At 42.0% G+C, this 27,063-nt stretch overlaps 2 protein-coding genes across 15 annotated transcripts in view; one reads left to right on the plus strand and one right to left on the minus strand.

Annotated features, from left to right (window-relative positions):
- Positions 1-1,517, minus strand: part of PRKCI (protein kinase C iota) — a 45,357-nt gene extending 43,840 nt beyond the window's left edge. Inside the window, exon 1 of the mRNA XM_038415818.2 lies at positions 1,005-1,517. Within this exon, the coding sequence (XP_038271746.1) occupies positions 1,005-1,132 (128 nt within the window). The 5' untranslated portion in view covers positions 1,133-1,517. The remainder of the gene's footprint in view (positions 1-1,004) is intronic.
- Positions 1,518-12,212: 10,695 nt separating this feature from the next.
- The window catches only part of PHC3 (polyhomeotic homolog 3), a 100,759-nt gene continuing 85,908 nt past the window's right edge, over positions 12,213-27,063 (plus strand). For 4 of the 14 annotated variants that reach the window (XM_043493014.1, XM_043493017.1, XM_043493025.1 and 1 more), the window contains exons 1-6: positions 12,307-12,428; positions 15,790-15,982; positions 18,955-19,113; positions 19,641-19,697; positions 21,575-21,652; positions 24,736-24,894. In XM_043493014.1, the coding sequence (XP_043348949.1) occupies positions 12,415-12,428; positions 15,790-15,982; positions 18,955-19,113; positions 19,641-19,697; positions 21,575-21,652; positions 24,736-24,894 (660 nt within the window). In that variant the 5' untranslated portion in view covers positions 12,307-12,414. Of the gene's footprint in view, positions 12,429-15,789; positions 15,983-18,954; positions 19,114-19,640; positions 19,698-21,574; positions 21,653-24,735; positions 24,895-27,063 lie in introns of all 14 variants that reach the window. The other 10 variants (XM_043493016.1, XM_043493015.1, XM_043493022.1 and 7 more) reach the window with 6 other exon arrangements.

Raw genomic sequence — 27,063 nt, forward strand, 5'->3', positions numbered from 1 at the left:
TGATGATCTAGAGCCAGAATGGGTTCATCTCTTCACTTCTCTCCTGAGTGCTCTTCCCACAAGCAGCTTCATAAAACAAGACACCACCCACCACCCCCAAGATGTTCCCTGGAGCACAATCCCTCTTAGTTCCAACTGTGTTCAAAAGAGTGCTTAAGAACCATTTCTGAAAAATACTGCAACTGGCAAGCAACTGGCAGCACTGCCTGAAGCACAGTTTAACACTGTCTATAGGTGTATTGCATAAGCTAAGGGACAGAAGTTTAGCATCGAAAACCACCCCGAACATTGTTACAAGCAACAGCATAGGCTCCCCTCCTTCCCACCCAGCCAAGAACAACATTCCAAAAAAAATGGGGCATTCCCATTATTTCACCATTGGGGAGAAAACATGAGTATTTTCAAATCACTGACTCATAAGGTCAGCCAGCCCAAAAGTTCACATTATTTAGTCAGCGTGATAGTTCTAACTTACACGAGGGTGCCCCCCCCCCGCAAATCCCCATCTCCCTTAGATCTCCTTCAGCTTCAGCAAATACTCCTTCCTGCTTCCTCTGATGGCCCATGCTAATGCAACTCCGGAATCCCACCACCATCACTGCAGGCACCCGCTGAAGCCCCAAATTTCCCCTCGCGCCAAGCTTCTGCAGAGACTGCCGATATCCCCCTCCCCTACTGTAGACTCACCCTCTCCCCTGAGGCCTTGCTCCATTACCTGCCCATTAAGTGCCGGTAGCCGCCACCCCACGGCCCTACGCATATCACCTACCGCTGCTGTCCCGCAGCTCTCCGCCCCGCACAGGCCGCTGCCCCCCTCCCGCCCCCATCCACTCCAGTACGTACGCTTCCCCCCAACCGCCCCAGCACCGCCCTGCCCCCCAATCAACCCCCTGGCCCCCAGACTCCACTCGCACCCCGTGCTCCCCACCCCCCACTCGGGTACCCCCCCCCCCAGCCACCGAGCTCCCGTCCGCCAGGCGCCCCGCCCAGGCCGTCTCACTCACCCCTTGTAGTAGGCTTTCACCCGGACCTGGTGGGCGCTCTCCCCGCCGAGGCTACTCCCGCCCAGCGTCGGGTGGGACATGATGATGGTGCTGCTGCTGCCGCCGCCACTGTCCCGCTGAGTCGGCATCGCCCCGGCCCCGCGAGGCGACCGGAGGAGCAGAAAGGGAGGAAACGAGCGACGCCGAGGGCGGCCCCTGCAGTGGGGCACGCAGCGCGCCGCCCAGGCTTCCGGAAGCTCTTCCGCCCCGCCTCTGGCCTGCCGCTACGAGCGCCTCAGAGTCAGCCCCGCCCGTGACGGGCCGAGCCAAGGGCCCATCCCGGCAGGCAGGGCCGAAGCACTGCTTGGAGGGGAGGAGGAGGACAAACCAGTCCGGTGAGGGAAAGAGGCGGGATCAGCCAATACGCCACAGCAATGGGGGGGGGAAGGGGACACACCACTACTTCCGGCGAGAGCAGCAAGGGGACCACCCACCCAATCCCCCTATCAATTGCCTCCTTGGTCTCGTCCAGTGCGCACCTGTTGAGGAGACTGTTCTACGCTCTGAGGAAGGAAGGGGGGAGGCGGAAACAAACACCAATCTCCTTAAACAGGCACCAAAGCGATTTATCCGGAGACAAACTGTGCAGAAAAAGACAGGAACTGCCACCACCTTCTCTCGGATCCTGTAAAGTGAAGGTGTGCAACAGCAATGATGCCTCTGTTATCCGCAGTTGGTACAGTCCACAGCTGCCGGGGGGGGGGTGTATTACAGAGGGAATGGGCAAAAGCCGTACGGAATTCTGGGGCTTGTAGTCACTAAGGTTCAGAATCAGGGGGCATTCACTGCTGCTGTTCTCTACCTTTGCCACAGTCCAGTAGTATGTGCGGGTGAAGGTATAGAGGGTGTTGGGATTTTATAGGGAAGGATCTGCCTGGGGTGAAATAGAAGTGTCTGATAGAGGTTTCTTAAGGGTGTAGTGCTCTTCACTTCGAGGAGTTAAGGATGGGGAGCTTGCTACCTTTAGTAGGTTTCAGAGTAGCAGCCGTGTTAGTCTGTATTCGCAAAAAGAAAAGGAGGACTTGTGGCACCTTAGAGATTAACAAATTTATTTGAGCATAAGCTTTCATGAGCTAAGCTCACTTCATCGGATGCATTCAGTGGAAAATACAGTGGGGAGATTTATATACACAGAGAACATGAAACAATGTGTTATCATACAAACTGTAAGAAGAGTGATCACTTAAGATGAGCTATTGGTAGGTTGTACCAGAACAACTGCTACTTCCGCCTCCTCCCTCACGTGGTGTGTGAAAACAAGGAGAGCACTTTTTTTTTAAGTTGTGCACATGCTTGAATGCTTTGCTGGATTTGAGCCTAATCCAATTCCTATTTTAATGCAGTGTCATTGTAGCCTTGTTGCAATGCAGAATATTACAGAGATGAGTGAGGTAACATTTTCTATTGGACCAACTTCTGTTGGTGAGAGAGTCAAGCTCTGTGTAAGCTTGAAAGCTCACTCTCTCTCACTAACAGAAATTGGTCCAATAAAAGATGTTACATAGAGAGATACATGGGGGATGAGGTATTTTAATGGTAATATATCAGTTGTTTTGGGAGCAGAAGTGACAACTAGAGCAGCACTTGCTGAAACTCACTGCAAAAATCCTTTTTTAGCACTTATGTGATTTACCACTGTTTTGAGGTTATGATTAATTAACAGGTTTGAATTCAACAAATGATTGAAACCTGCATGCACTACACTTTTCACTACAGCATTCAGGTGCAACAGGATAAAGTGTCATCAATAATTTGCTAGGACAATCTACTCAATTTTTCAGGGTAGACAAGTAATTTGGTGAGGAGTGTTCTGCAGTAATGTAGAATACTCAGGAAGCCTGGGTGATCTATTCTCATTTTTTCCCCTGTATCCACTAATATGGGTGTAATTTTAAACCTGTTTCTGTAGGCAGCAAAACAGATCATCAATAATTAACCAGAAGGAAACACAGAGCTATGGTAGCTCTTTGTCTAAATTATTCTTTTAAGCAATCTTACAGTTAGAAGTTTCTAGATCTGTTTTTCTTTCCTGACAATCAGCTACAGACCTTGTTCCTGCTGTCACTGCTTTTAGGTAGGTGGAGTGAAATATTATAGGATAATGCAACAGTTTGTGACAAGCTGGTCAGTGCACTTGTTAATCACCCCCAGAAAAAAAAAAAAGGGAATTCACACATTCAAATCTGGACCTAACATAATTTTGAACTTCTATTCATCAGCATTAAACAAAGGAATAAGGCCTGATCTACACTTAAAAATTAGGTCAACATTGCTACGTTGATCAAGGGTGTGAACAATCCATGACTGATGTAGCTATACTGACCTAACTGCGAGTGTAGACACAGTTATGTCTTCTTCTGTCAACGTAGCTACTATCATTCGGAGTGGTCGTGTTCCTACACCAATGGGAAAAATCTGTTCCCTCGATAAAGGCTGCATCTACATTACGGGGTAATGTCAGCACAGCTACAGCAACATAGCTATGCTGGCATAGTCTGTAGTATAGCCATAACCTAAGACTTGCATTTACTAGAGCTCAAATAATATAGGGTAACAATACCTGCAATTTAGTCAAACACGTGCTTCATCTACTGTTTCTTCCAGCTCCCAGTATGTTATTTTCTAGTTCATTCTCTATTGTTAATTTACTACCTTACCTGTGAGGGGAATCAAGTGACTGCAGACAATCAGCTTTGATAAGAAAACAGTTGTTTCCTGGGAAATTATTACAAATCTAGTTGCTAACTACCTGGAACAAGATTTTAACCCTTGGCTTGCCAGGCATCAGACAAAATGTATCAGCCTGCCATGCTTCTGTAATGCAAAATCTTAAATTATCCCACTCTGTTATTGTATCACTGACAGACCAATCAACCTGATGACCATATTGTATGATCCATAACAATTTAACAAAAGGCATTACAATTGTAATCAAGTCAATCTACTTGTATGTAAATTTCAAGGAGATGTACTAGACCAGGGGGTTCTCAAAATACATTTTTGGTGGCCTCAGAGTACAGCCACCAACTCTTGCTAGTGGCTGTTCTGACAATTTTTCCTAAAATACTTAACTATAGGAAAACCAAATAAATATGCACATATACATGTCCAAATCATTGTAATTTATTTATGTAGAGGTTTTTTGCAGACTCAATCATTAAAAATAATGTACAGTTGTCTCTATTCTCTACTAGACCTAAACAGAATAGAAACACAAATAAGGTGTTTTGCACATTCTTGTCTCTTTTGTTGTTTCTTTTGCTCTTTGGTTGCTTTTTTAAAAAACTTGCTAGCTAGTAAGTCTGCTGCTGCGAAAAGTAATATTTGTTATCAATTTGTTATAAACTTGCATATCAGTTTCCACAGCAGATTTACTAGCTAGCTGGGAGGCTGTGAAAAGTGATATTAACAAACATACAAATATCAATTTTCACAGTAGACTTACTCAGCCCTGGCAAGCCAGGGGACAAATTAAGCCCTGGATGGGAAGGTGGGTAGGGAAACAGCAGGGGCCAAGGGCAATGGATGGGAGGCAGTGGGGGCCAGAGGGGATGTGTGTGGTGGGGGGGTGAGCCAAGGGCTAGCACCCACAGCCTGGGTCCAGGGCTGGAGCCTAAACCCCCACAACCAGAGCCTGCTGCTCCCCACCCCAGGGCTGAAGCCCAAGCCTCACTGCCCCTGGGAAGATGGGGAACTCACATTGGCTGCCTGTTCCTGTGGCGTTTGTGGCTCCAGTGGGAGGGAAGTGCCAAATCCCTGCTGATGGCCCTGGGAGAGAGGCCACTGCTTTGCACCTGGCCCCCAGTCACTGCCTAAGAGGCTGTGGCCACTAGAAAAGCCTCTGGTGGCCACATTTGAGAAATACTATACTAGACTAGCAATCATCAATTAATTCATTTGTAGTAAAAGAAATCAAAGGTAGATGCCAAATGTATTGTGTCTGTGTTTACCTATATCTTGTTAGAAGTTTAACAATGTAACTAGATTAGTTTGTAGATGCTAATTTCCTTTATTACTTAATTACTTTAATTATGTATGCAACTATGTCCAGTTAACCTTAAAACCAAAGATGTAGGATACTGCAGGAAAATAATAATATTATCTACATTGTCTTCAGTTTAACTATGTTATAATTAGGACTGTTGATTAATTGCAGTTAACTCACGTGTTTAACTAAAAAAATTAATTGCAATTTAAAAAATTAATCGAGATTAATCACAGTTGTAATGCACTGTTAAACAATAGAATACCACTTGACATTTATTAAATATTTTAGATAGAAAAGGGATAGAGATAAGATGGAGAATATCTTATTGCCCTTATATAAATCCATGGTACGCCCACATCTTAAATACTGCCTACAGATGTAGTCCCCTCATCTCAAAAAACATATACTGGCATTAGAAAAGGTTCAGAAAAGGGCAACTAAAATGATTAGGGGTTTGGAACGGGTCCCATATGAGGAGAGATTAAAGAGGCTAGGAGTTTTCAGCTTGGAAAAGAGGAGACTAAGGAGGGATATGATAGAGGTATATAAAATCATGAGTGGTGTGGAGAAAGTAAATAAGGAAAAGTTGTTTAATTGTTCCCATAATATAAGAACTAGGGGCCACCAAATGAAATTAATGGGTAACAGGTTTAAAACAAATAAAAGGAAGTTCTTCTTCATTCAGTGCACAGTCAATCTGTGGAACTCCTTGCCCGAGGAGGTTGTAAAGGCTAGGACTATAACAGGGTTTAAAAGAGAACTGGATAAATTAATGGAGGTTAAGTCCATTAATGGCTATTAGCCAGGATGGGAAAGGAATGGTATCCCTAGCCTCTGTTTGTCAGATAGTGGAGATGGATGGCAGGAGAGAGATCACTTGATCATTACCTGATAGGTTCACTCCCTCTGGGGCACCTGGCATTGGCCACTGTCAGTAGACAGGATACTGGGCTGGATGGACCTTTGGTCTGACCCAGTATGGCCATTCTTATGTTCTGGATGTTTTTCTACATTTTCATATACATTGTATTCTGTGTTGTAATTGAAATCAAAATGTATATTATTTTTTATTACAAATACTTGCACTGTAAAAATGATAAACAAAAGAAATAGTATTTTCCAATTCTCTTTGTTGTGAAAGTGCAACTTACAAATGTAGATTTTTTGTTTGTTTCATAACTGCACTGAAAAACAAAACAATGTAAAACTTCAGCGCCTACAAGTCCACCCAGGCCCACTTCTTGTTCAGCTAATCGCTAGACAAACAAGTTTGCTTATATTGACAGGAGATAATGCTGTTCTCTTCTTATTTACAATGTCACCAGAAAGTGAGAACAGGCATTTGCATGGTACTTTTGTAACTGGCATTGCAAGGTATTTACATACCAGACATGCTAAACAATCATATGGCCCTTCATGCTTCGGCCACCATTCTAGAGCAGTGGTTCTCAAAGCCGGTCTGCCGCTTGTTCAGGAAAAGCCACTGGTGCGCCAGATCGGTTTGTTTACCTGCCATGTCCGCAGGTTCGGCTGACCGTGGCTCCCACTGGCCGCGGTTTGCTGCTCCAGGCCAACGGGGGCTGCAGGAAGGGCGGCCAGCACGTCCCATGGCCTGCGCCGCAAGGGGCTTTCCCTGAACAAGCGGTGGACCGGCTTTGAGAACCACTATTCTAGAGGATATACTTCCATGCTAATGACACGCGTTAAAAAAATAATGTGTTAATTAAATTTGTGACTTAACACCTTGGGGGAGAATTGTATGTCCCCTGCTCTGTTTTACCCGCATTCTGCCATATATTTCATGTTATAGCAGTTGCGGATGATGACTCAGCACATGTTCATTTTAAGAACACTTTCACTATAGATTTCACAAATGCAAAGATGGTACCGATGTGAGATTTCTAACCGACCCAAGGTTTAAGAATCTGAAGTGCCTTCCAAAATCTGAGAGGGATGAGGTGTGGAGCATGCTTTCAGAAGCCTTAAAAGATCAACACTCTGATGCGGAAACTACAGAACCCGAACCACCAAAGAAGAAAATCAACCTTCTGCTGGTGGGATCTGACTCAGAAGATGAAAATGAACATGGATTGCTTTGGATTGTTATTGAGCAGAACCCGTTATCTGCATGGATGCATGTCCACTGAAAAGGTGGTTGAAGCATGAATGGACATATGAATCTTTAGCGCATCTAGGATGTAAATATCTTGCAACGTTGGCTACAACAATGCCACGTGAACACCTGTTCTCACTTTCAGGTGACACTGTAAACAAGCAGCAGGCAGCATTATCTCCTGAAAATTGTAACTTATCTTGTTTGTCTTAACCATTGGCTGAAGTAGGACTGAGTGGACTTGCAGGTTCTACAATTTTACATTCTTTTATTTTTGAATGCAATTTTTTTGTACATAATTCTACATTTGTAAGTTCAACTTTCATGCTAAAGAGATTGCACTACAGTACTTGTATTAGGTGAATTGAAATACTATTTCTTTTTCTTTTTTACAGTGCAAATATTTGTAATCAAAAATAAATATAAAGTGAGCACTGTATACTTTGTATTCTGTGTTGTAACTGAAATCAATATATTTGAAAATGTAGAAAACATCCAAAACTATTTAAATAAATGATATTCTATTATTGTTTAATAGTGCGATTAATCATGATTAATTTTTTTAATCACGCAATTAATCATGGTTAATTTTTTTAATCACTTGACAGCCCTAGTTATAATGAAGGACCAGCTAATTGCTTTATGTGAATAAGTGTAACTAGTTTACCTGGGTATGCATAGGAAGTAGAAGACTAGCTTCAAAGAAATGGTCCACATAATATATGCATGACCTATTCTTTCTCGGGGGAAGACCCTGCGATGACAATTTCTGTTAGGAGGTTTGTCAGCCTGCTAGAAAAGCTATAAATAGGGCCCTACCAAATTCAGGGACCATTTTGGTCAATTTCACGGCCAGAGGGTTTAAAAATTAGTCAATTTAACGATTTCAGATGTTTACATCCAACCCAAAATGGGATAATTGGAGTGGGGGTGGGGGGGGCTTGAAAATTGTTGTAGGGTTGTCACAGGATTGCCACCCTCACTTCTATACTGCCTTCAGAGCTGGGCTCTGAAGGTAGCAGCTACCAACCTTCCTGAAGCTAGAGGAGGTTCCCAGAGCTGGGTCCCAACTGCTGGGAGCACCTCAGCTGGGGGCTCCTAGCTACTAGTCCTCTGGCAGATTAACACAGGGCTCCTGGCCAATTTGGGGGCCCCCCAAATGTGTGATGAAGCTCCATTTACAGCCACGGGGGCCAGAAGCCCCAAGCCCAGGTGCCCAGAGCCCTGGGGGGGGGGGGGAGGGTGTGGGATCCCCGAGCCTAGGCAGAAGCCACCAGGGTGAAAGCCCTGGGCCGAGTCCTGAAGCTGCTAAAGCACAGAAGTGAGGGTATATCACCTTCACTTCTGTTCTGCCTCTGGAGGTGGGTCTGATCTCCCCACCAAAAGCGGAGGTGCAAGGGAATGTGACAAGTCCTGTCTCTCCCTGGCCTGTCAGACTAGCAGCTAAGAGTCCCCAGCTGGGGCACTCCCAGCAGCATGAGAAGATCAGATTTCATGGGGCAGGGCTTATTTCATGGTCCCTGACACATTTTCCATGGCCATGAAATTGGTAGGGTCCTAGCTATAAAAGACAAGCCCCGGGCCTGATCCTGCCATGCTAAGTCTGCTTAAACTTTGAACAAGGAAAGTATAAGTTGTAAGATGGAGATCTTCCAAATAATTATTTGAATACTCTGGAAAATGCATGGAAAGACTTCAGCAGACTTTACATCTAAGCTGCCTTTCGATTCTGACCTGTTGGGAAGATTCCAGAGAGACTTTTACAAGCCAGCAATTTATTCCATCACTGCTGTGATCCTGAACTCTGAACGCTCGAAGTCACTTGTATGTATATTGATCTTTTAACCATTTGTAACCCTCTGCTTTCTTTTTCCTTTTATTATTAAATCTTTAGCTTTCGTTACTAAAAGATTGGCACCAGCATGATTAATGAGACTCATATTGACCTGGGGATAAGTGTCTAACCAATCCAAAAGGACCAATCTCTCATATGGTGAATTAGGTTTTCAGTAACCCCTCTCTATACTCGACTTGGCTGTCTATATGCAATCCAGGATTTCCAAAAGGTGACTATGGTTGGCTTCTTGTTAACCAGTGTGGCATTGCAGAAGTTGTTTGGTTACTGGCTTGATTAATAAAATTATAGAATAAACTGCCAGTTTGGAGGATTGTCTGACGTATTTCTTGCAGTCTGCCCTAAGTGTGGCATTCTTAGTGTGGCTGTGGCCCATTCAGGCTTCCACTGAAGTCAATGAAAAGACCCTCCTCATCCCTGACATCAGTGGATACAAAATCAGGCCCATATCCTGTGAGGTGCTAAGCACCTCCTAGAAAGTACTGAATACCCTCAACTTCCTTTGAAGTGAATGGATGAAATCCTGACTCCATTGAAATAAACGGCAAAACTCCCATTGACTTCAATGGCATCTGGATTTCACCCAGTGAGAATTGAGGGCTCTTGGAATCTAGATGTTTAGCACCTTGCATGATCAGGCTCAGAATGAAAGACAGTTCTCTGGCAGCAGACAGTGATTAAAATCATGCACAGCTTTGATAGATACAGTACCACTATACCTGCTAAAAATATGGACATTTAAAAAAAATTCTAAAATGTCATTTTAAAGTTTTTTAAAAGAACTGATTTTTAAAATTTTCACAACGTATTTACTGAAAATATGAAGGGTAACTTTTTTTTTTTAACTTCTTCACCCTATAATTTTACACACAGTCCATAAACCCACTTCCTGGACACTACGGTGCTAATAAGCAATGGTTACATAAACACCGCCCTATACTGGAAACCTACTGACTGCTATTCCTACCTACATGCCTCCAGCTTTCATCCAGATCACACCACACGATCCATTGTCTACAGCCAAGCTCTAAGATACAACTGCATTTGCTCCAACCCCTCAGACAGAGACAAACATCTACAAGATCTCTATCGAGCATTCTTACAATTACAATACCCACCTGCTGAAGTGAAGAAACAGATTGACAGAGCCAGAAGAATACCCAGAAGTCACCTACTACAGGACAGGCCCAACAAAGAAAATAACAGAACGCCACTAGCCATCATCTTAAGCCCCCAACTAAAACCTCTCCAATGCATCATCAAGGATCTACAACCTATCCTGAAGGATGACCCACCACTCTCACAGATCTTGGGAGACAGGCCAGTCCTTGCTTACAGACAGTCCCCCAACCTGAAGCAAATACTCACAAGCAACCACACACCACACTCTCCTTACAGTGTGTATGATAAAACCCATTGTTTCATGTTCTCTGTCTGTGTATATAAATCTCCCCTCTGTATTTTCCACCAAATGCATCCGATGAAGTGAGCTGTAGCTCACGAAAGCTTATGCTCAAATAAATTTGTTAGTCTCTAAGGTGCCACAAGTCCTCCTTTTCTTTTTGTGAATACAGACTAATACGGCTACTACTCTGAAACCAGTCCATAAATGGCTGCACTCACTGTTCTCTGCAGGACAGTGAGGGTATGTCTACACAGCAAAGAAAAACTGGTGGCTGGCCTATGCCAGCTGACTTGTACTCACTGGGCTCAAGCTGCCAGGCTGTTTCATTACTGTGTAAATTTATGGGCTCAGTTTGAAGCCAGAGTTCTGGGACCCTCCCGCCCTGCAGGGTCCTAAAGCCCTAGGGTGACCAGATGTTCCCATTTTATCGCGGCAGTCCCGATATTTGGGGCTTCTTTTTATATGGGCTTCTATTACCCCCCATCCCATCCCAATTTTTCACACTTGCTATCTGGTCACTCTATAAAGCCTGGGCTCCAGCCCAAGCCTCCATGAGCCCAAGTCAGCTAGCATGGGCCAGCCATGGGTTTTTCTTTGCTGCGTAGTCATATCTTGAGTAACTACCTTACATTGGTCCCAATCCTACAAACAGTTAGGCACATACTTAGCCCCATTGATTTCACTGATTATGTTGTGTGGCATTATGTTTGAAGGTGTCATTTGTACCATAGGTTACTGCTTTTTTGAATGTGATTGGTGGAATTAAGTTGATTACTGAATTAGCATGACACTATGCAAGGTGATGACATGTTGTTATTATGCAGTCATTGTCTTGGTGTGAAAATGTCATAACACAACCCAATGTGGTCATGAGTCACAACATCATCATTGAATGTGTGGTATCAAAGGGGAAATTAATATATGATATATATTTGTTCAACACTAAAAATAAATTAGTTGCATTTCTATAGTGCCTTCTATCCCAGGATCTTAAAATACTTACAGATTAAAGTGGTTTACAAATGTTAACTAATTTAGCCCTCACAACATCTCTGATAGAAACAGTTAATTATAGAGATTTAACAAGGGGGAAACTGAGAGCAAAGATTTTGAGAGTTCTCGACCTCTTGCAGGTCTCATTAATTTCTGGGGGAGATGTGAAGGCTGGTACCTCTGAAAATCAGGCCTTCAAGTGACGTGCCCGGTGTGAGCCAAGCAGGGTGGGGATGGGAAGGGAATCCAGGTTTCCCTGGCTCAGGGCCGTGCTCTAGGTACCCTCTAATTCTGACCAGCCTGCCTCCTGTGTACTCTTTAGGTTTTTCCAAAAACAAACCCTGGGGAGGAGGACTGGAGGGAGTGCCATTGTGTTGGGCTAAAGCGCGGCCACCATTTTACCATGACCCGTGATAACCTTTCATGGGCCCTGGCTGGAGGCAATTTTGGGATACAGGACTTGATTAAAACGACAGGTTTCAGAGTAGCAGCCGTGCTGGTCTGTATTCGCAAAAAGAAAAGGAGGACTTGTGGCACCTTAGAGACTAACCAATGTATTTGAGCATAAGCTTTCGTGAGCGACAGCTCGCTTCATCGGATGCATTCGGCGGAAAACACAGTGGGAAAGTAGCTCACGAAAGCTTACGCTCAAATAAATTCGTTCGTCTCTACGGTGCCACAAGTCCTCCTTTCCTTTTTGATTAAATGGTAACAGTCCCCTAGAAACTCCCACGACCCTGGGCCACGGCTATTAGCCCTCCGCCTCCCACTCCCGCTTTCAGTCTGTGGCGACTAAGGAGAAGCTTATGGACAACACACGCTGTGCCGGCTGGGCAGCGTGAGGGGAGCAGGGCTCGCAGCACAGTCTCGGAGCGCCCGCACAGCTCCAAGGAGGGCCGCGGGGCCGCGGGGCGGGACGTCTGGAGCCGGGGGCTCACAACTCCCCCTTCCCCCCCGACTCCGACCTCCCGGCGGCGGAGCGCATGCGCGGTGCCTCCCCGTGAGGGAGGAGAGAAGATGGCGGAAGCGGAGTGAGTAATTCGTTCGAGGCGAATCCGGTCCCGCTGGGGTGGATGGGGGGAGGGGAAAGCGGGCGGGGCCGGGCCGGGAACTGGGACCTGATAACGCGGCGACCTTGGGCTAGCCTCATGCAGGGAGCCGTTCCCCTATCCCGTCTGACAGCGGGTGCCAGGCAGGGCATCGCTGGGCCATGGGCACCTCCTGGCTCCAGGGCTCCTGCCCGCCGCGCTGCCCCCACCAGGGGCCCCGTCTTGGCCAGCCCGCCCCACGGGACAGCACTGTGGGGGCGGTGGCACAGTGGGTGTCCTGAGGGGGCGGCGGTGGGTGGCCTGGCCCAGAGGTGGCCTCGTCGTGGTGGGAGGCGGTATAGCGCTGGGGTCGTGGGGTGGGTGTCTTGGGGCAGCAGTGTGGTTGCCGTAAGGTGTGTGGTGGCACGGAGAGGGCAGTGGCAGGAGCTGGGGGGGGGGGGGGGGAGGAAAGGGGTGTTTCTACCACAGGTCAGTCTGCTGAGGGCACGGCCTAAGGATGGGGGAGGGTGGAGACTGCTGGGGTGGCTCGGCCTCATCAGGCAGTTTCAAGGACTCTGTTAAGCTTTACTTGGGTTTGTGATCAAACTTCAAAAACAGACTCTAGCGAGAGACGGCTGAATTGGAATTAATTTGCAAACTGGACACCATTAAATTAGGCTTGAATAAGGACTGGGAGTGGATGTGTCATTACACAAAGTAAAACTATTTCCCCATGTTTACCCCCCCCCCCCACTGTCCCTCATACGTTCTTGTCAACTGCTGGAAATGGCCCATCTTGATTATCACTACAAAAGGTCTTTTTTCTCTCCCGCTGGTAATAGCTCACCTTAACTGATCACTCTCCTTATAGTATAGGGTGTATAGTAACACCCATCGTTTCATGTTGTCTGTGTATATAAAATCGTCCTACTGTATTTTCCACTGCATGTCTCCGATGAAGTGGGCTGTAGCCCACAAAAGCTTATGCTCAAATAAATTTGTTAGTCTCTAAGGTGCCACAAGCACTCCTTTTCCTTTTGCGGATACAGACTAACACAGCTGCTACTCTGAAACCTATTGTTCTACTGATTCTTGGTGTTTGATGCCTCTGTCATCTGGTAATTTTATGGGTTCACTTAGTTGCTTGGGTTGCTCCAAATTCTAGTCTAAGGCTGTGTCTACACTAGAGAGCTTGTACCGAGGTAGCTGTGCCACTGTAAGATCTCTTGTGTAGCAACTCTATCCCAATGGGATCAAGTCAGTCCTATAAAGGGACTTTGGTTTCAACCTTCAATATGGAGAGGTTATCCTCTGTCATAAATCATCACCCACCTGCTGAACTGATTCTGGATTCCAGGCTCTTCAGCCCCCAAAATACAAATTTCTCAAAAATGATAGGTCTCTGTCACTTGAGCTAACAAAAGATCATGTTATCTGTCAGCTAATGAAATACCTGTAGTTCTTTCTATGTTGCAACCAATTAATAGAGAAGATAATGTTCTCTTTTTCTTTCACACACACATAAAATGTCCACATGTTGCTTCCATTACTATTGTTTGTACTGTACTGTTTGTACCTAGGTGCCACCAATGAAGGACCCTGTTCTGTTAAGCCCTGTCCACATAATCAGTGGCAACAAACACAAGAGCAGGGTTGATTTGAGTGAGTTATGCACCCAGTGGGTTTAAGATTGGATCTCAAACTAAACATAACAAAAACTCTGCATAATTATAGTATATTTTCTTCACATAATTATTGCATTAATTTTCAACAAATGAATGCTAGGGAAAGTTGGGAGCGTAATAAAGCTCTTTTTGAGCAAGTGGGACCATTTAAGATAAAGGAGTAACTCTTATCTTGCAGAAATCATAGCCTGTTGGCCTCTTGTGGATCAGCCACTAGAGGCAGATGCATCACACACAGCCAGTGTTATACCTTCAAAATACTTATCAATTATGAAAATTAAACATCCAGAGTGATTCCCTATATTAATAACTTAGTTGAATTACATAAGATTCTGCTCAAATCGGAAAGAGAAATTTTAAATATAAATGTTTCATTGAAGTGCACCCAAGATCCTGCACAGGAGGGAGATACAATACTGTAAAGTTTGCCTTTATATTCATTGCCTTCTTACCTGTTACATTTTTTTCTTAATATTGAATGATACTGGCATGTGCACATAGGGGTGTTGTCCTCTGCTGGAGAGTATCAGAACTGATCAGCTTTGTACTATAAGCCCTATACATAACACCTAATGATGATGACACTGTACCTAACTCTTACATATCGTTTTTCATTAGTAGATCTCTAAGCACTTTGCAAACAAGTATCATTATTCCCATTTTACAGCTGGAGATTCTCTTTCAGTTCAAGTAGTAGGAGGCCTATGCTTTTGGAGCAAGAATTCTGCGTTATTTTCCCACTACTGCAATGAGGTTCCCAATGGTCATGGCAAGCAGCATAGTGACAAGTCTTAGATTGTCACATGTTTGTTAGAATTTATTGATTATTACAAGTTATGTGCTGTAAGATAGCACTCTACAGAGCTTTGTTATGCTCTCAGCAATGCTGTTTGTCTGCAGTATACTGCAACTTCCTGAAGGACTGCTTTCTATGGTCTGCTACCTTCTCTTAAAAACATAAAGTAAAAGAAAAAGTATGTTCTCCTATGATCCTACTCCTTCCAAAAATAGTAGCCCTGCTCTTTATTGTTGCTCTGACCATATTGAAACAGAAAATGGAACAAAAATATTAACTCCACCAGAAACTCATAGTGAGTTTACTTAAATTTTAAACACAGCTTCTATGAAGAGAAGTCAAGTTCTACAGAAGAAAGAAAGGAAAGCTGAGGAGATCTACATTAAGTGAATGGAATCTGTATTTCAGATGGTGGATAAGGAGAGGCCAGAATAGATAAGAAGATTCCCTTCGTACAACGCTGCTCTTCTGCATAAGGCAGCAAAGAAGTAAAAGCAAATTTCCCACAGTCTTGTCTCCAGAGGGCAAAAGTAAACCACCAATTACTTTTTTTCAGAAACTTTATCTTGGTGTAGGTGCATGATGTAAGTAGCCAGTGGCTTTCCCACTGTGCTTCTTTGGAGGATGGTGATATAATGTGTAGCTTGGTGGTATTCAGTTTTGACAGTGATTCCTAAAATAGTAGTTTATTGATGTAGTTTTTGATGTATCTTAAATGTATTATACCTAATAATTTGAAATAGAATACCTTCACAAGCTTAAAACTATGTCTGCCTGTCCACAAGTGATATACAATGAGTCCTTTTCTTAGGAATTAACATAAATTGTCCATGATTATTTCTTTGGATTTTAGATTTTTAGATTTTTTTTTCTTTAAATTCAGTACATCATGTACTAGTATAAATGAACTGCTTGAATTTCCTGCCAGACTGAAAGAACATTGCACTGCTATGGAGAATGAATCCAATGCAACAACATGTTCCGCATGTACAACTACCATCACCACCACCTCCTCCTCTCGGACACAACCACCACAGATATCTGTCTACAGTGGCTCCGACCGACATGCTGTACAGGTACTTGGCTGTGATGTAGAGCAGAGGTTCTCAACCAGGGATCCGGGACCCCCAGGGGGCCACAAGCAGGTTTCAGGGAGGCCTCCAAAATAAAAGAGCAAAGCCAGTGTTAGACTTGCAGGAGCCCAGGGCACAAAGCCGAAGCCCAAGCCTCGCCATACGAGGCTGAAGCCGAAGCCCGAGCAACTTGGGCCCCCTGTGCCCCTGCCCTGCTTGCTACCCCCTAACGCTGGCCCTGGCTTTTAATCTACTGGATATGTAGAAAAACAGTTGTGTGGCACAGGTGGGCCAGGGAGTTATTATAGAATGTTGGGGGGGGGGGGGGGCTCAGAAGGTTGAGAACCTCTGATGTAGTGTAGAGAGAAATAGAAAGAAATTCATAAACAATGTTTACTGATTTAAAAACTCAAACATAAGCAACAGTATTGGCTTATAAAAATAAATCGGGCAGTGCTGCATGCTAGTAAGTTAAAAGTTTCATTCTTTCTCTTCTGGTTCTCACTGTCTGGGTTGTTTGAGTGTTTTCATGAAATATTCATTGTTTACAAAACTTTCAGTGGTAGAAACTGTGCTGCTGATTTCAATCTTACACTATACAGACTAGATTTGTTATCACGATCATAAGTAGTGGAGCGGATGAAATATCTAGATTCCCTGGAACCACCGCCTTGTCATGACAAGGGTCAGCTCTGCTCTCTGGTCTTTTGCATAGATAAATTGTGTACCATGTATTTTGTAAGGTTGTATGTGAGCTTTTTCTGATGAGACCTTTAAAAACCAATGTGCATAGACATTAATGATGAAATCTTGGCTTCATTGAAGTCAGTGGTAAAACTCCCATTGACTTCATTGGAGCTAGAATTTTATCCCAAAGGTCCCGTGACACGATTTTGAAGAGTAGATGTAGAAGGTTGCCCCAGCGTTCTTGCCAGTCTTTTCTTTCTGATCCCGGCTGTTGTGCAACGTTTCTTAGTGCCAGTTATCTGCTTATCTGTCATTTACATCAGAAGAGCCAGCATTTCATTAGGGCTGTATAGTATGTATTTTATTTGTAAAGTGATTTGGGAACAACTGAGCTGAAACGTGCTATATAATGTGGATTGTCAAAGAACAGGCTTATACTGTAGACCATAATGTGTGTGTTAGTTACAATCTATAATTCACTTGAACATTAATTATGTAGAAAGTTTAGTGTTATGCAGGTGTTCAGGGAGTGGGGGAGTGTTTGTTTTTTTATTTTCTTGCAATGGTGAACTTCGATTATAGCACTAACAAGATTAAAATAGTTGAGTATTTTGTAGAGCTGTCAATTAATCGCAGTTAACTCACGCAATTCACTCAAAAAAATTAATCACGATTAATACCAATTTTAATCACACTGTTAAGCAATAGAATACCAATTAACATTTATTAAATATTTTGGATTTTTTCTACATTTTCATATATATTGTATTCTGTGTTGTAATTAAAATCAAAGGGTATATTATTTTTGATTACAAATATTTGCCCTGTAAAAATTATAAACAAAAGAAATAGTATTTTTCAGTTCGCCACATACAAGCACTGTAGTGCAATCTTTGTAGTGAAAGTGCAACTTACAAATATAGTTTTGTGGGGTTTTTTTTGTTACATAACTGCACTCAAAAACAATGTAAAACTTCAGAGCCTACAAGTCCCCTCAGTCCTACTTCTTGTTCAGCCAATCGCTCAGACAAACAAGTTTGTTTACATTGACAGGAGATAATGCTGTTCTCTTCTTATTTACAATGTCACCAGAAAGTGAGAACAGGTATTTGCATGGCACTTTTGTAGCTGGCATTGCAAGGTATTTGCGTACCAGATATGCTAAACATTCATATGCCCCTTCATGCTTCGGCCACCATTTCAGAGGACAAGCTTCCATGCTGATGACACTCATTAAAAAAAGAATGCGTTAATTAAATTTGTAACTGAACTCTTTGGGGAGAATTGTATGTCTCCTGTTCTGTTTTACATGCATTCTGCCATATATTTATTGTTATAGCAGTCTTGGATGATGACCCAGCACACGTTCATTTTAAGAACATTTTCAGTGCAGATTTGACAAAATGCAAAGAAGGTATCAATGTGAGATTTCTAAAGATAGTTACAGCACTAGACCCAAGGTTTAAGAATCTGAAGTGCCTTCCAAAATCTGAGAGGGATGAGGTGTGGAGCATGCTTTCAGAAGTCTTAAAAGAGCAGCACTCCTATGCAGAAACTACAGAACCTGAACCACAAAAAAGAAAATCAACCTTCTGCTGGTGGTATCTGACTCAGATAATGAAAATGAACATGCGTCGGTCCACACTGCTTTCGATTGTTATCGAGCAGAACCTATCATCAGCATGCATGCATATCCTCTGGAATGGTGGTTGAAGCATGAAGGGACATATGAATATTTAGCACATCTGGCACGAAAATATCTTGCAACGCTGGCTATAACAGTGCCATGAGAACCCCTGTTCTCACTTTCAGGTGACATTGTAAACAAAAAGCGGGCAACATTATCTCCTGCAAATTGTAACTAAACTTGTTTGTCTTAGCGATTGGCTGAAGTAGGACTGAGTGGACGTGTAGGCTCTAAAGTTTTATATTATTTTATTTTTGAATTCAGTTTTTTTTTGTATATTATTCTACATTTGTAAGTTCAACTTTCATGATAGAGATTGCACTAGAGTACTTGTATTAGGTGAATTGAAAAATACTATTTCTTTTGTTTTTTATAGTGCAAATATTTGTAATGAAAAATATAAAGTGAGCACTCTACACTTTGTATTTTGTGTTGTAACTGAAATGAATATATTTGAAAATGGAGAAAACATCCAAAAATATTTAAATAAATGATTTTCTATTATTGTTTAACAGTGTGATTAATCATAATTAATTATTTTAATCGCTTGGCAGCCCCAGTATTTTGTAATTGTGATTTGTTACTTATTGGTATATTGCAGGTTATTCAACAGGCCTTGCATCGTCCCCCTAGCTCAGCTGCTCAGTATCTTCAGCAGATGTATGCAGCCCAACAGCAGCATTTAATGCTGCAGACTGCTGCTCTACAACAGCAGCACTTAAGCAGTACCCAGTTTCAGAGTCTGGCAGCTGTTCCACAGGTGAGACTTAAATATGTTGTGATGTTCTGCTTAGGACATCCAGAACTGTGAGCCACCATGTTACCCCGCTGCCTCAGCAAGAGTGAGTTTTGCTGGAGATTAAACTGTGTCCCCGCTCTCTGCCAAAGCAACTTGTCTGCTTCACCAGCAAACTCCTCAAGACTCTGCCAGCGTTAATCTTGCCTTGCAGGTAATAATCAGTGAACCTGAGTTCCTCCCTCTGTGTGTGGTCTCTCTCACTAGACACTCACAGAAATTATTAAGTTTTCTTCCTCCAAAGAGACAGTGTACATATTAGCCTGTTTACTTAGCTGAAGACTTTCATTTATTTCAGTATAATGGCACTGAGATGATTCATAGTAAAACTTAGAAAAAGTTTATTAACAAAGAAGAGACTTTAGTGATATTCTAAGCAAGAGAAGGAGACAGGTATGGTTATATACAAAACAAAACATACTTTATATTGACTAAACCTTAATTTTAGCAGGATACAATCTTTGCCTAAGCAGTTTTCTTACTTATATCAGGTTACCAGCATCCCCAACCTTTCGGATGACAGGATCCAACTTTCACAGGCTGAAAGGGTACTGTACGCTATGTCCCTTATATAATGGATAGTTTAAAAGTCTTTTTGCTCCCCTTATGTTACCCAAAGCCCATTGTCTCTGCCTTAAGAGCCAGGAACGCATCCTAGGTACAGGTTCTGTCCCCTGGTGAGCTCACTAACCTCCTCCTTCCATTTGTTAGCTTGATGGCTTTGTTTACCTTATACGTAAATTTACTTTCATTGTCCTTTGCCTGCAATCAAGATGGTGAGACAGGCAAATCCACGTTCCTTTGTTTAGTGTATGCACTGCCTCCCAAGCCCATATTTCCAGTACACACACACAACGCTTAGTACACAAACTGTACATATCACACAATGATTTTGGAACCGCATGTCATCAGTTTACATATAATACCTTACAAGACACCATTTAGATACTTATTATGACACCAGTGCATTGTGGGTAGTGTGTGTGTGAGGCCTGATATGAACTACAGTATGATGGGTCCTCTGCCAGTTGCAATGTGGGCTCCCAGGGTCATGTGTAAAACTAATACTCTAGGATGAAAAACATAAACCATTACCAAACATAAACAACAGCTTTATTGTGCATGTCTAAATATCTCACAATAATTTATTGTAGTATTTTAGTGACTTTATTCTTTTTTAATTGTCTCTGTGTGGACTGCAAACCCACTTGAATATTTTTAGTTTTGTAAGAATCTCAGAAGGTGCCCATCCTATGCTCTGGGTGTCCATTACACATATTATATAATTATCTGTATAGTGCATTTTGGTAAAATAAAGGACTTAATGATGTTAATAGGAAAAATCCAAACTTCTCCAACCCTCGACCCCCCCTTCCCAAAATATGGATGCAGGGGAAGGAACATAATGGTCCTTAATACAGATAAAATAAAAATAATTAGTGTTTTTTATTTTATTTTGGTACTTAATTTTAACGAATCACGCCGAGGAATATGGGTACATAATAAGTTACAATAAACCTTAGTTGTAATTCTGAAATTGGAAAAGAAAGTACAAGACAATGCCATTTGTAGAGGCCTTAGCATTAATCATCACAATAAGCCTTCTCCAATGCTCATTAAAGTCAATGGAAAGACTTCCATTGACCTCAATGGTTATTGGAAAGGGAACAGTACCCTGGTGAGAGAGGTAATTATCATTTTACACATGGAGAGGCTGAGACATGAAGAGTTAAAGACCTCAAGGCTAGACAGCTTTATTTTGTCAGACATAGGATTAGGACTCGGGAGTTGCTGGATCACAGTCGTGTACCTCTTCCACGCTGATTGCCTGAGATAGTCATATGATCTCAACCTATAATTGAGATGACTCAGAAGAAGGTAACTGATGTTGCATCCATGTTCAATAAAGGATCTTGACTTTAAAACAATTAAATATAGTCCACACAGGACTTGACTTGGTAATGCTTACTCATGTGAGAACATATTAAAATATATGGAGGACGTCTCATGTGAGTAAATATAGTGGGATTGTATTCTTAATTAGAAAGTGGATCCTGTTTCCTTGCTGTTCAGATATGTTTTAGGCTGTTATCCACATTGCAGCTAACCCTCCTCTCACCCCCAAAAGCAAAACAAGATTGCCATGCAAATAAAAGCGAATATTTGTAAACAGATTCAAAGGTAGCCAACAATAGAGAGAATTGAGGACATTGGGCACCATGCAGTTTAGGACCCATAGTTTGGAATGCACTGTGCTGTAAACATATCCCTAACTCTACTAGGTAAAATGTATTTATTTTTACTGGTAATTCAGAGAAAGGGTAAAACTAGAGGTGAGTTTCTGTTGGCTCATGTAATAATATCTGTTTAAGCATTTTTTATTTCTGCTTAGCTGACGTATTTAACATATATTCTTGCTATTTAGGCAAGCCTGTCGGGTGGAAGGCAGTGTGCATCACCTACTGGGAGCGTCACTCAGCAGTCAAGCATGTCACAGACCTCGGTATGTAATCAAACAAGGTTCTATATCCCAGCCTAGCCTATAATGCAACTTCTTGTAAAGAAAACATTTTTCATGTTTAAAATAAATAAATCTGACTAAAATTATTGCAACATAATGAGAAGTAGGTATATAATGAGACTGTAGTAGTTAGAGGTAAAAAGATGTATTAGATCATAGAATCATTAATTAATGTAAGATACACTCCTCTAAAAGGACATCTTGTGTTTAAACTAGTACCCCAATTAGTCTGGGATTTTCAAAGGAATCCAAGATAGTTAGTTGCCCAGTTTCCCTTTGAAAATCTCAACCTTTTTCTTAAAAAAAACACTAAGTACAATTTCTAGGAAGCATAATTTAACATTAAGTTGCATAATATTTTACAGTTATTGGACAAAATTTTCAAATTTGAAAATCTAAAATTAGGAACCTAAACCTATATGTGGGTAGTTAAATAAAGGTAGCTTGATCTTCAGAGCTGCTGAGCAAGTTATGGGTAGTTAGCACCTTAAAAGAGTAGACCACTTTTAGTTGTGCCTAAATATGGATTTAGGCACTTCACTTTAGACACCCAAATGTTAATATTTTTCTTAAAATATTAATTTCTGGGTTGTACCACATTCAGTAAGTTTCTATTTGGTAGCTGTTCAGATTAATCAGTTTCCACAATATTACCCTTTATACTAATTATTGTTTCAGATTCTGATTGAGGCACAGTGTTAAAGTACACAAATACCCAATTGTTATTTATTGATTACAGGCCACTGTGTTTAGTGCAGTGGTTTTCAACCTTTTTTCATTTGCGGACCCTTAAAAACATTTCAAATGGCGGTGTGGACCCATTTGGAAGTCTTAGACAGTCTGCAGACTCCAGGTTGAAAACCACTGTTGAATGGTAGCCACAGCCTTTTGCGGAGCCCTTAGACATAGTCTGTGGAACCCCAGGGATTGAAAACCACTGGTGTAGTGCAAAAATAGAAACACTTTGTTTGGCCTCTACAATTACAGATTTTCAATGCTGTTCCTTTAAAATGCCACATCTTATTTGTATGACATAAGGCTTTTTGCAGTTATGGTCTCATAAAATACATGTGTTTAGTGGGGAGCTATTACACAAGTGCTTGTCAGTCTGTTAACTTGCATCTGTTAATTGGAAATGCTGAGGAACAGATTAAAGTAAACATAAGGTTTAATTTTTCAAAATCTCAGAAGCTCGCTGTTGCATCAAATTTCACATTTCTAATTTTGAAACACTAGGTATTTGTCGTTGTTCAATTTAAATGCACAATGACATTTAGGTATACAAATTGGCCAATTAAGTATATCTGGCCATCTTCTCGTATAACTACTTGGTTTGTGTATGCATTCATGATAACGGTATACAGAAATCACACAAGCGATTACACATAATTTGAAGATTCTGATTCTTTGAAAACCAATACAAGAATAGCAAAATTTTAATGTGGTGATGCCGGAAAGTGTAATATCTTCAAAGTAAAAAAAAATCGTAAGTCTCAGGAAGACAGATTTAACTGTTTCAATACGTTCCACTTTTGAATATTGTATAATGGAATAGCTTTGAAAAACTAGATGTGACAGATTACTATGCTTGCAAAATATTTGTATCCTAATGTTTTTCATAGTTACGAGCTTAATTCTGAACTGCTAATCTTATTTTTTACTTTGTAGTAACTCACTTTATATTAAACTAATTTATAATAATTGGTTGGATTACTAACAATTATAATAGACTACTAAGTATTTAGAGAGAGCAACCTTATCTCTCTAAATATCCTGGGATTGACACAGCTACAACTACACTTCACACTAAGTCTTTGACTTTTAACGTTCTAAGGCCATTTAGCATAAAATAAGTGTAATTCTTTGGATAGTACAAACAACTGGCGTCATTAGATGAAAACTATGCTATCTTTTCTTCATTTCGTGGTAACTCTGGTAAATTATCCATAGTTAAATAACCTTTTAACTAATTAGTTTTTGTTTCTGTTCAACCATAATAAATTAATTGCTGTCTTCTCCAATGCATTCATTCTTTAGCTAGAACTTCCATTCACAACTCACAAAAACACCTATTGATCCAACAATGACAGTTTATCATTCATTAAGAATGCTTACATTAAACCAAACATTCATTATTGGGAATTATGCATTTTCATGTGAAGAATACAATGCACAATGTAAACTTTAAATTGGCAATGGTATTTAAGGATTTGTTTGTAATGGCTTTGTCTTCCTCCAAATGACATTCATGCAACCTAAGCACCACATTTACTTTTTTTTTTCTTATGTACACACGATTCATTAATTATTTAGAATCTGTATCCAGGTGAATTATGCCAATTCACAATTCTTTGAAGCAAGTTATCTCTGACACTGTGAAATTTTAAGCCAACATTTTCACATTCTTCTTTATCTTCACTAGTTTACAATTTTACTAAAATACTGTGAATTTCTTCATTTGAAAATTTACCTGTATGAACTCTGCTTTTGTTGTTTACTTCATTTATATAAACATGCACCTCTATAGTGATATGTAAATAACTCCTTGTTTTCCATCCTAATTTAGACAGGGGCACCACATGAATATTAAGGTGTGAGAAAAGGAGTAGATCGTGTTGCAGTGTGGATTATTGATGCCACTGTTTTGAATTGGTGCCTTAAACTAATGACAGACCACACATTTCTGTATTGTGTATGCTTTAGCTATTTCTGTTTCATGTTCAATGCAAAACTAAAAATAAAACTTATGGTGACAAGTAACTCTTCAATTCATGGATTGAACTGCCCAAGCATGGCTGCATGTAAATTGCATTATTATAATGAAAATGTGTAATACTGCCACATTAATATTGCTACTTATAAAAGAAGGTACTGCATGAGCGTTCACACAGTAGCTGACTTATTTTGATGAGAATCTGTAGCAGTCATACGCTTTTTGGATCAAAATATTGCTGAAGTCTTTACAGCTTGGATGCTACCACTGCCTTGATGTGCTTGGTAAGGCTGATTGACTTTAAAACCTAGGATGAAGGGCCATGACCAAAGTAACATTTTTACTTCCTTAGATTAACCTTTCCACCTCTCCTACACCTCCACAATTAATAAGCCGTTCACAGACCTCCAACACTACTAGCAGCAGTATAACCCAACAGACTATGTTGCTGGGGAGCACTTCTCCTACGCTGAGTGCAAGCCAGGCTCAAATGTACCTCCGAGCACAAATGGTAAGTTTCACAAGTTGCCGTGTTCACAGTTAATTTTGGAAGTTTTACTGTTTTGTTTGTAAATGATTCAGGTATCTTTAGCTTCAGGTAGTGTTGGGAATTTGGTAGCTTATTTTTGTACATAAATAGTTCTTAGAGCAGAGGTGGGCAAACTACGGCCCGCGAGCCACATCCGGCCCACGGGACCATCCTGCCCGGCCCCTGAGCTCCTGGCTGGGGAGGCTAGCCCCCGACCCCCTACCCTGCTGTCTCTCCTCCCCCACAGCCACGCTGCTGCACTGGCAGTGCTGTGCGTGGCAGGGCTGCGCGCTTATGCAGGGCAGTGCATCTGGCTCCAGCTGAGCAGTGTGGCTCCAGACATGCTGCTCTGAGCGGCATGGTAAGGGGGCCGGGGCTGGGGGGTTGGATATGGGGCACGGGGTCCCGGGGGGCAGACAGGGAGCAGGGGGTTGGATGGGGCAGAAGTTTTGGGGGGAAAGGGGGTTTGGATAAGGGGTGGGGTCCGGGGGGGGCGGTTAGGAGCGGGGGGTCCCGAGAGGGGGTGGTCAGGGAACAAGGAGCAGCAGGGATTGGATGGGTCGGCGGTTCTGAGGGGGGAAGGGGCCAGGCTGTTTGGGGATGCACGGCCTTCCCTACCCGGCCCTCCATACATTTTTGCATCCTGATGTGGCCCTTGGGCCAAAAAGTTTGCACGCCCCTGTCTTAGAGTACAGTGAGCCACAGAGACAAAGGGACTGCTTAGTCCTTTGAGAGCAGAAAAAAGAAATTCTGCTTTAGAAACAGCTCAATGTTATTTGATGAGATGATGAACATTTGTAAAATAGGACAAGAACATCTGTCCTTGTTTAGTGGATATATGACGAGACATACCGTAGCTGTCTGTATTCCCAGCAGATTGTTCTAACGTGTTTCTAACATCAGAGTTCACAGGCTCTTGATTAAAGCTTTCTCACATTTAACTAAGAATATGCTTTGATGGAGTATTGCCTCTGGAGACTGACTTGTGTCTATAGATTTCATTCTGTTAAGATTCATATGGGATTCATTTGATTTTTGCAACTTCCTGTCAGTGTTGTATTTTCATGTTTTTAAACAAAGGGTAATTTTCAAAGTTTGAATAATTCTACAGTAAAAAAAAGATGACTGTTGTAAAACCTTAATTATGGAGATTTAAAAAAATTTAATGCTGTTCACAGTGCAAATACAGGCTCCCATCCTGCAATGAGCTTTGCATGGGCAGACCCCTGCCCTTGTGCAGAGCCTCACCAAAGGCATTGGGGCTCTGCACAAGTGCACAGATCCATCCAGGTTGTATTCAGTGCTGGTGTAGGGCCAGAGTTATTTCTGTTTACATACAACCTATGGCCCAGGTCCTGCAAAGGCTTATGCATGTGCTTTGTGCACTGAGTACTCCCCACTGACTTCAGATCGCATTCCATAATAGGGGCTCTTGATATTAGTGGGACTACTCACAGTGTATGAAGTTAAGTATACCGGACCCTCGCGAGAATGCGTGTCTATACAGCACGAATTTGCATACAGCGCAGTCGCGGCCATGGATCCCAAATTTAATTACTTTAATTGCAATTAATTTTAACGTGGTCCCCGCTATAACGCATGGATCCCAAATCCCACGTTCTAGTGAGGGTCCGGTGTACATGCCTAAGACTCGCACAATTGGGACCTATAATTATATTTAGGAAAAATCCCCTCATCCCCCTGAGATTTGTAAAACAATATAGGTACACCCTGGTAGAGCTTTTTCTTATCCTATTAAATTTCCTACATACTTATTAAGAAAGTAGTTAAAACCATAGATGCAGCAATCTAGTATATGCTACCAGTGTATTGTGGACACCTGGAAGGAGCTGTCTCCAATTTGCAAAAAAATAAATAAAAGGAGTTTCAAAGAGACTGATGTGTAAAGCTAATGGTGGATACCTAATGTATTGAATAGGATGGAAAAAGACACAATATATACATGTGTGACCAGAGTCCCAGGGGAGCCACACTGGAGTTACTCAATTAGGGTGAACTGCAAAGAATGGGGCACATCCAATTCTTAACAATACAGGTTTGCATTTCAAAGTTCTAGCCTATCTAGCACGGAGTGGCCCTAATTACCATTCACATACTTTTCTAACACGTCTCTACTGGTTGACTCTGGTT

This window comes from Dermochelys coriacea, chromosome 9, assembly GCF_009764565.3.
Source record: "Dermochelys coriacea isolate rDerCor1 chromosome 9, rDerCor1.pri.v4, whole genome shotgun sequence".
NCBI classification, from domain to species: domain Eukaryota; kingdom Metazoa; phylum Chordata; order Testudines; family Dermochelyidae; genus Dermochelys; species Dermochelys coriacea.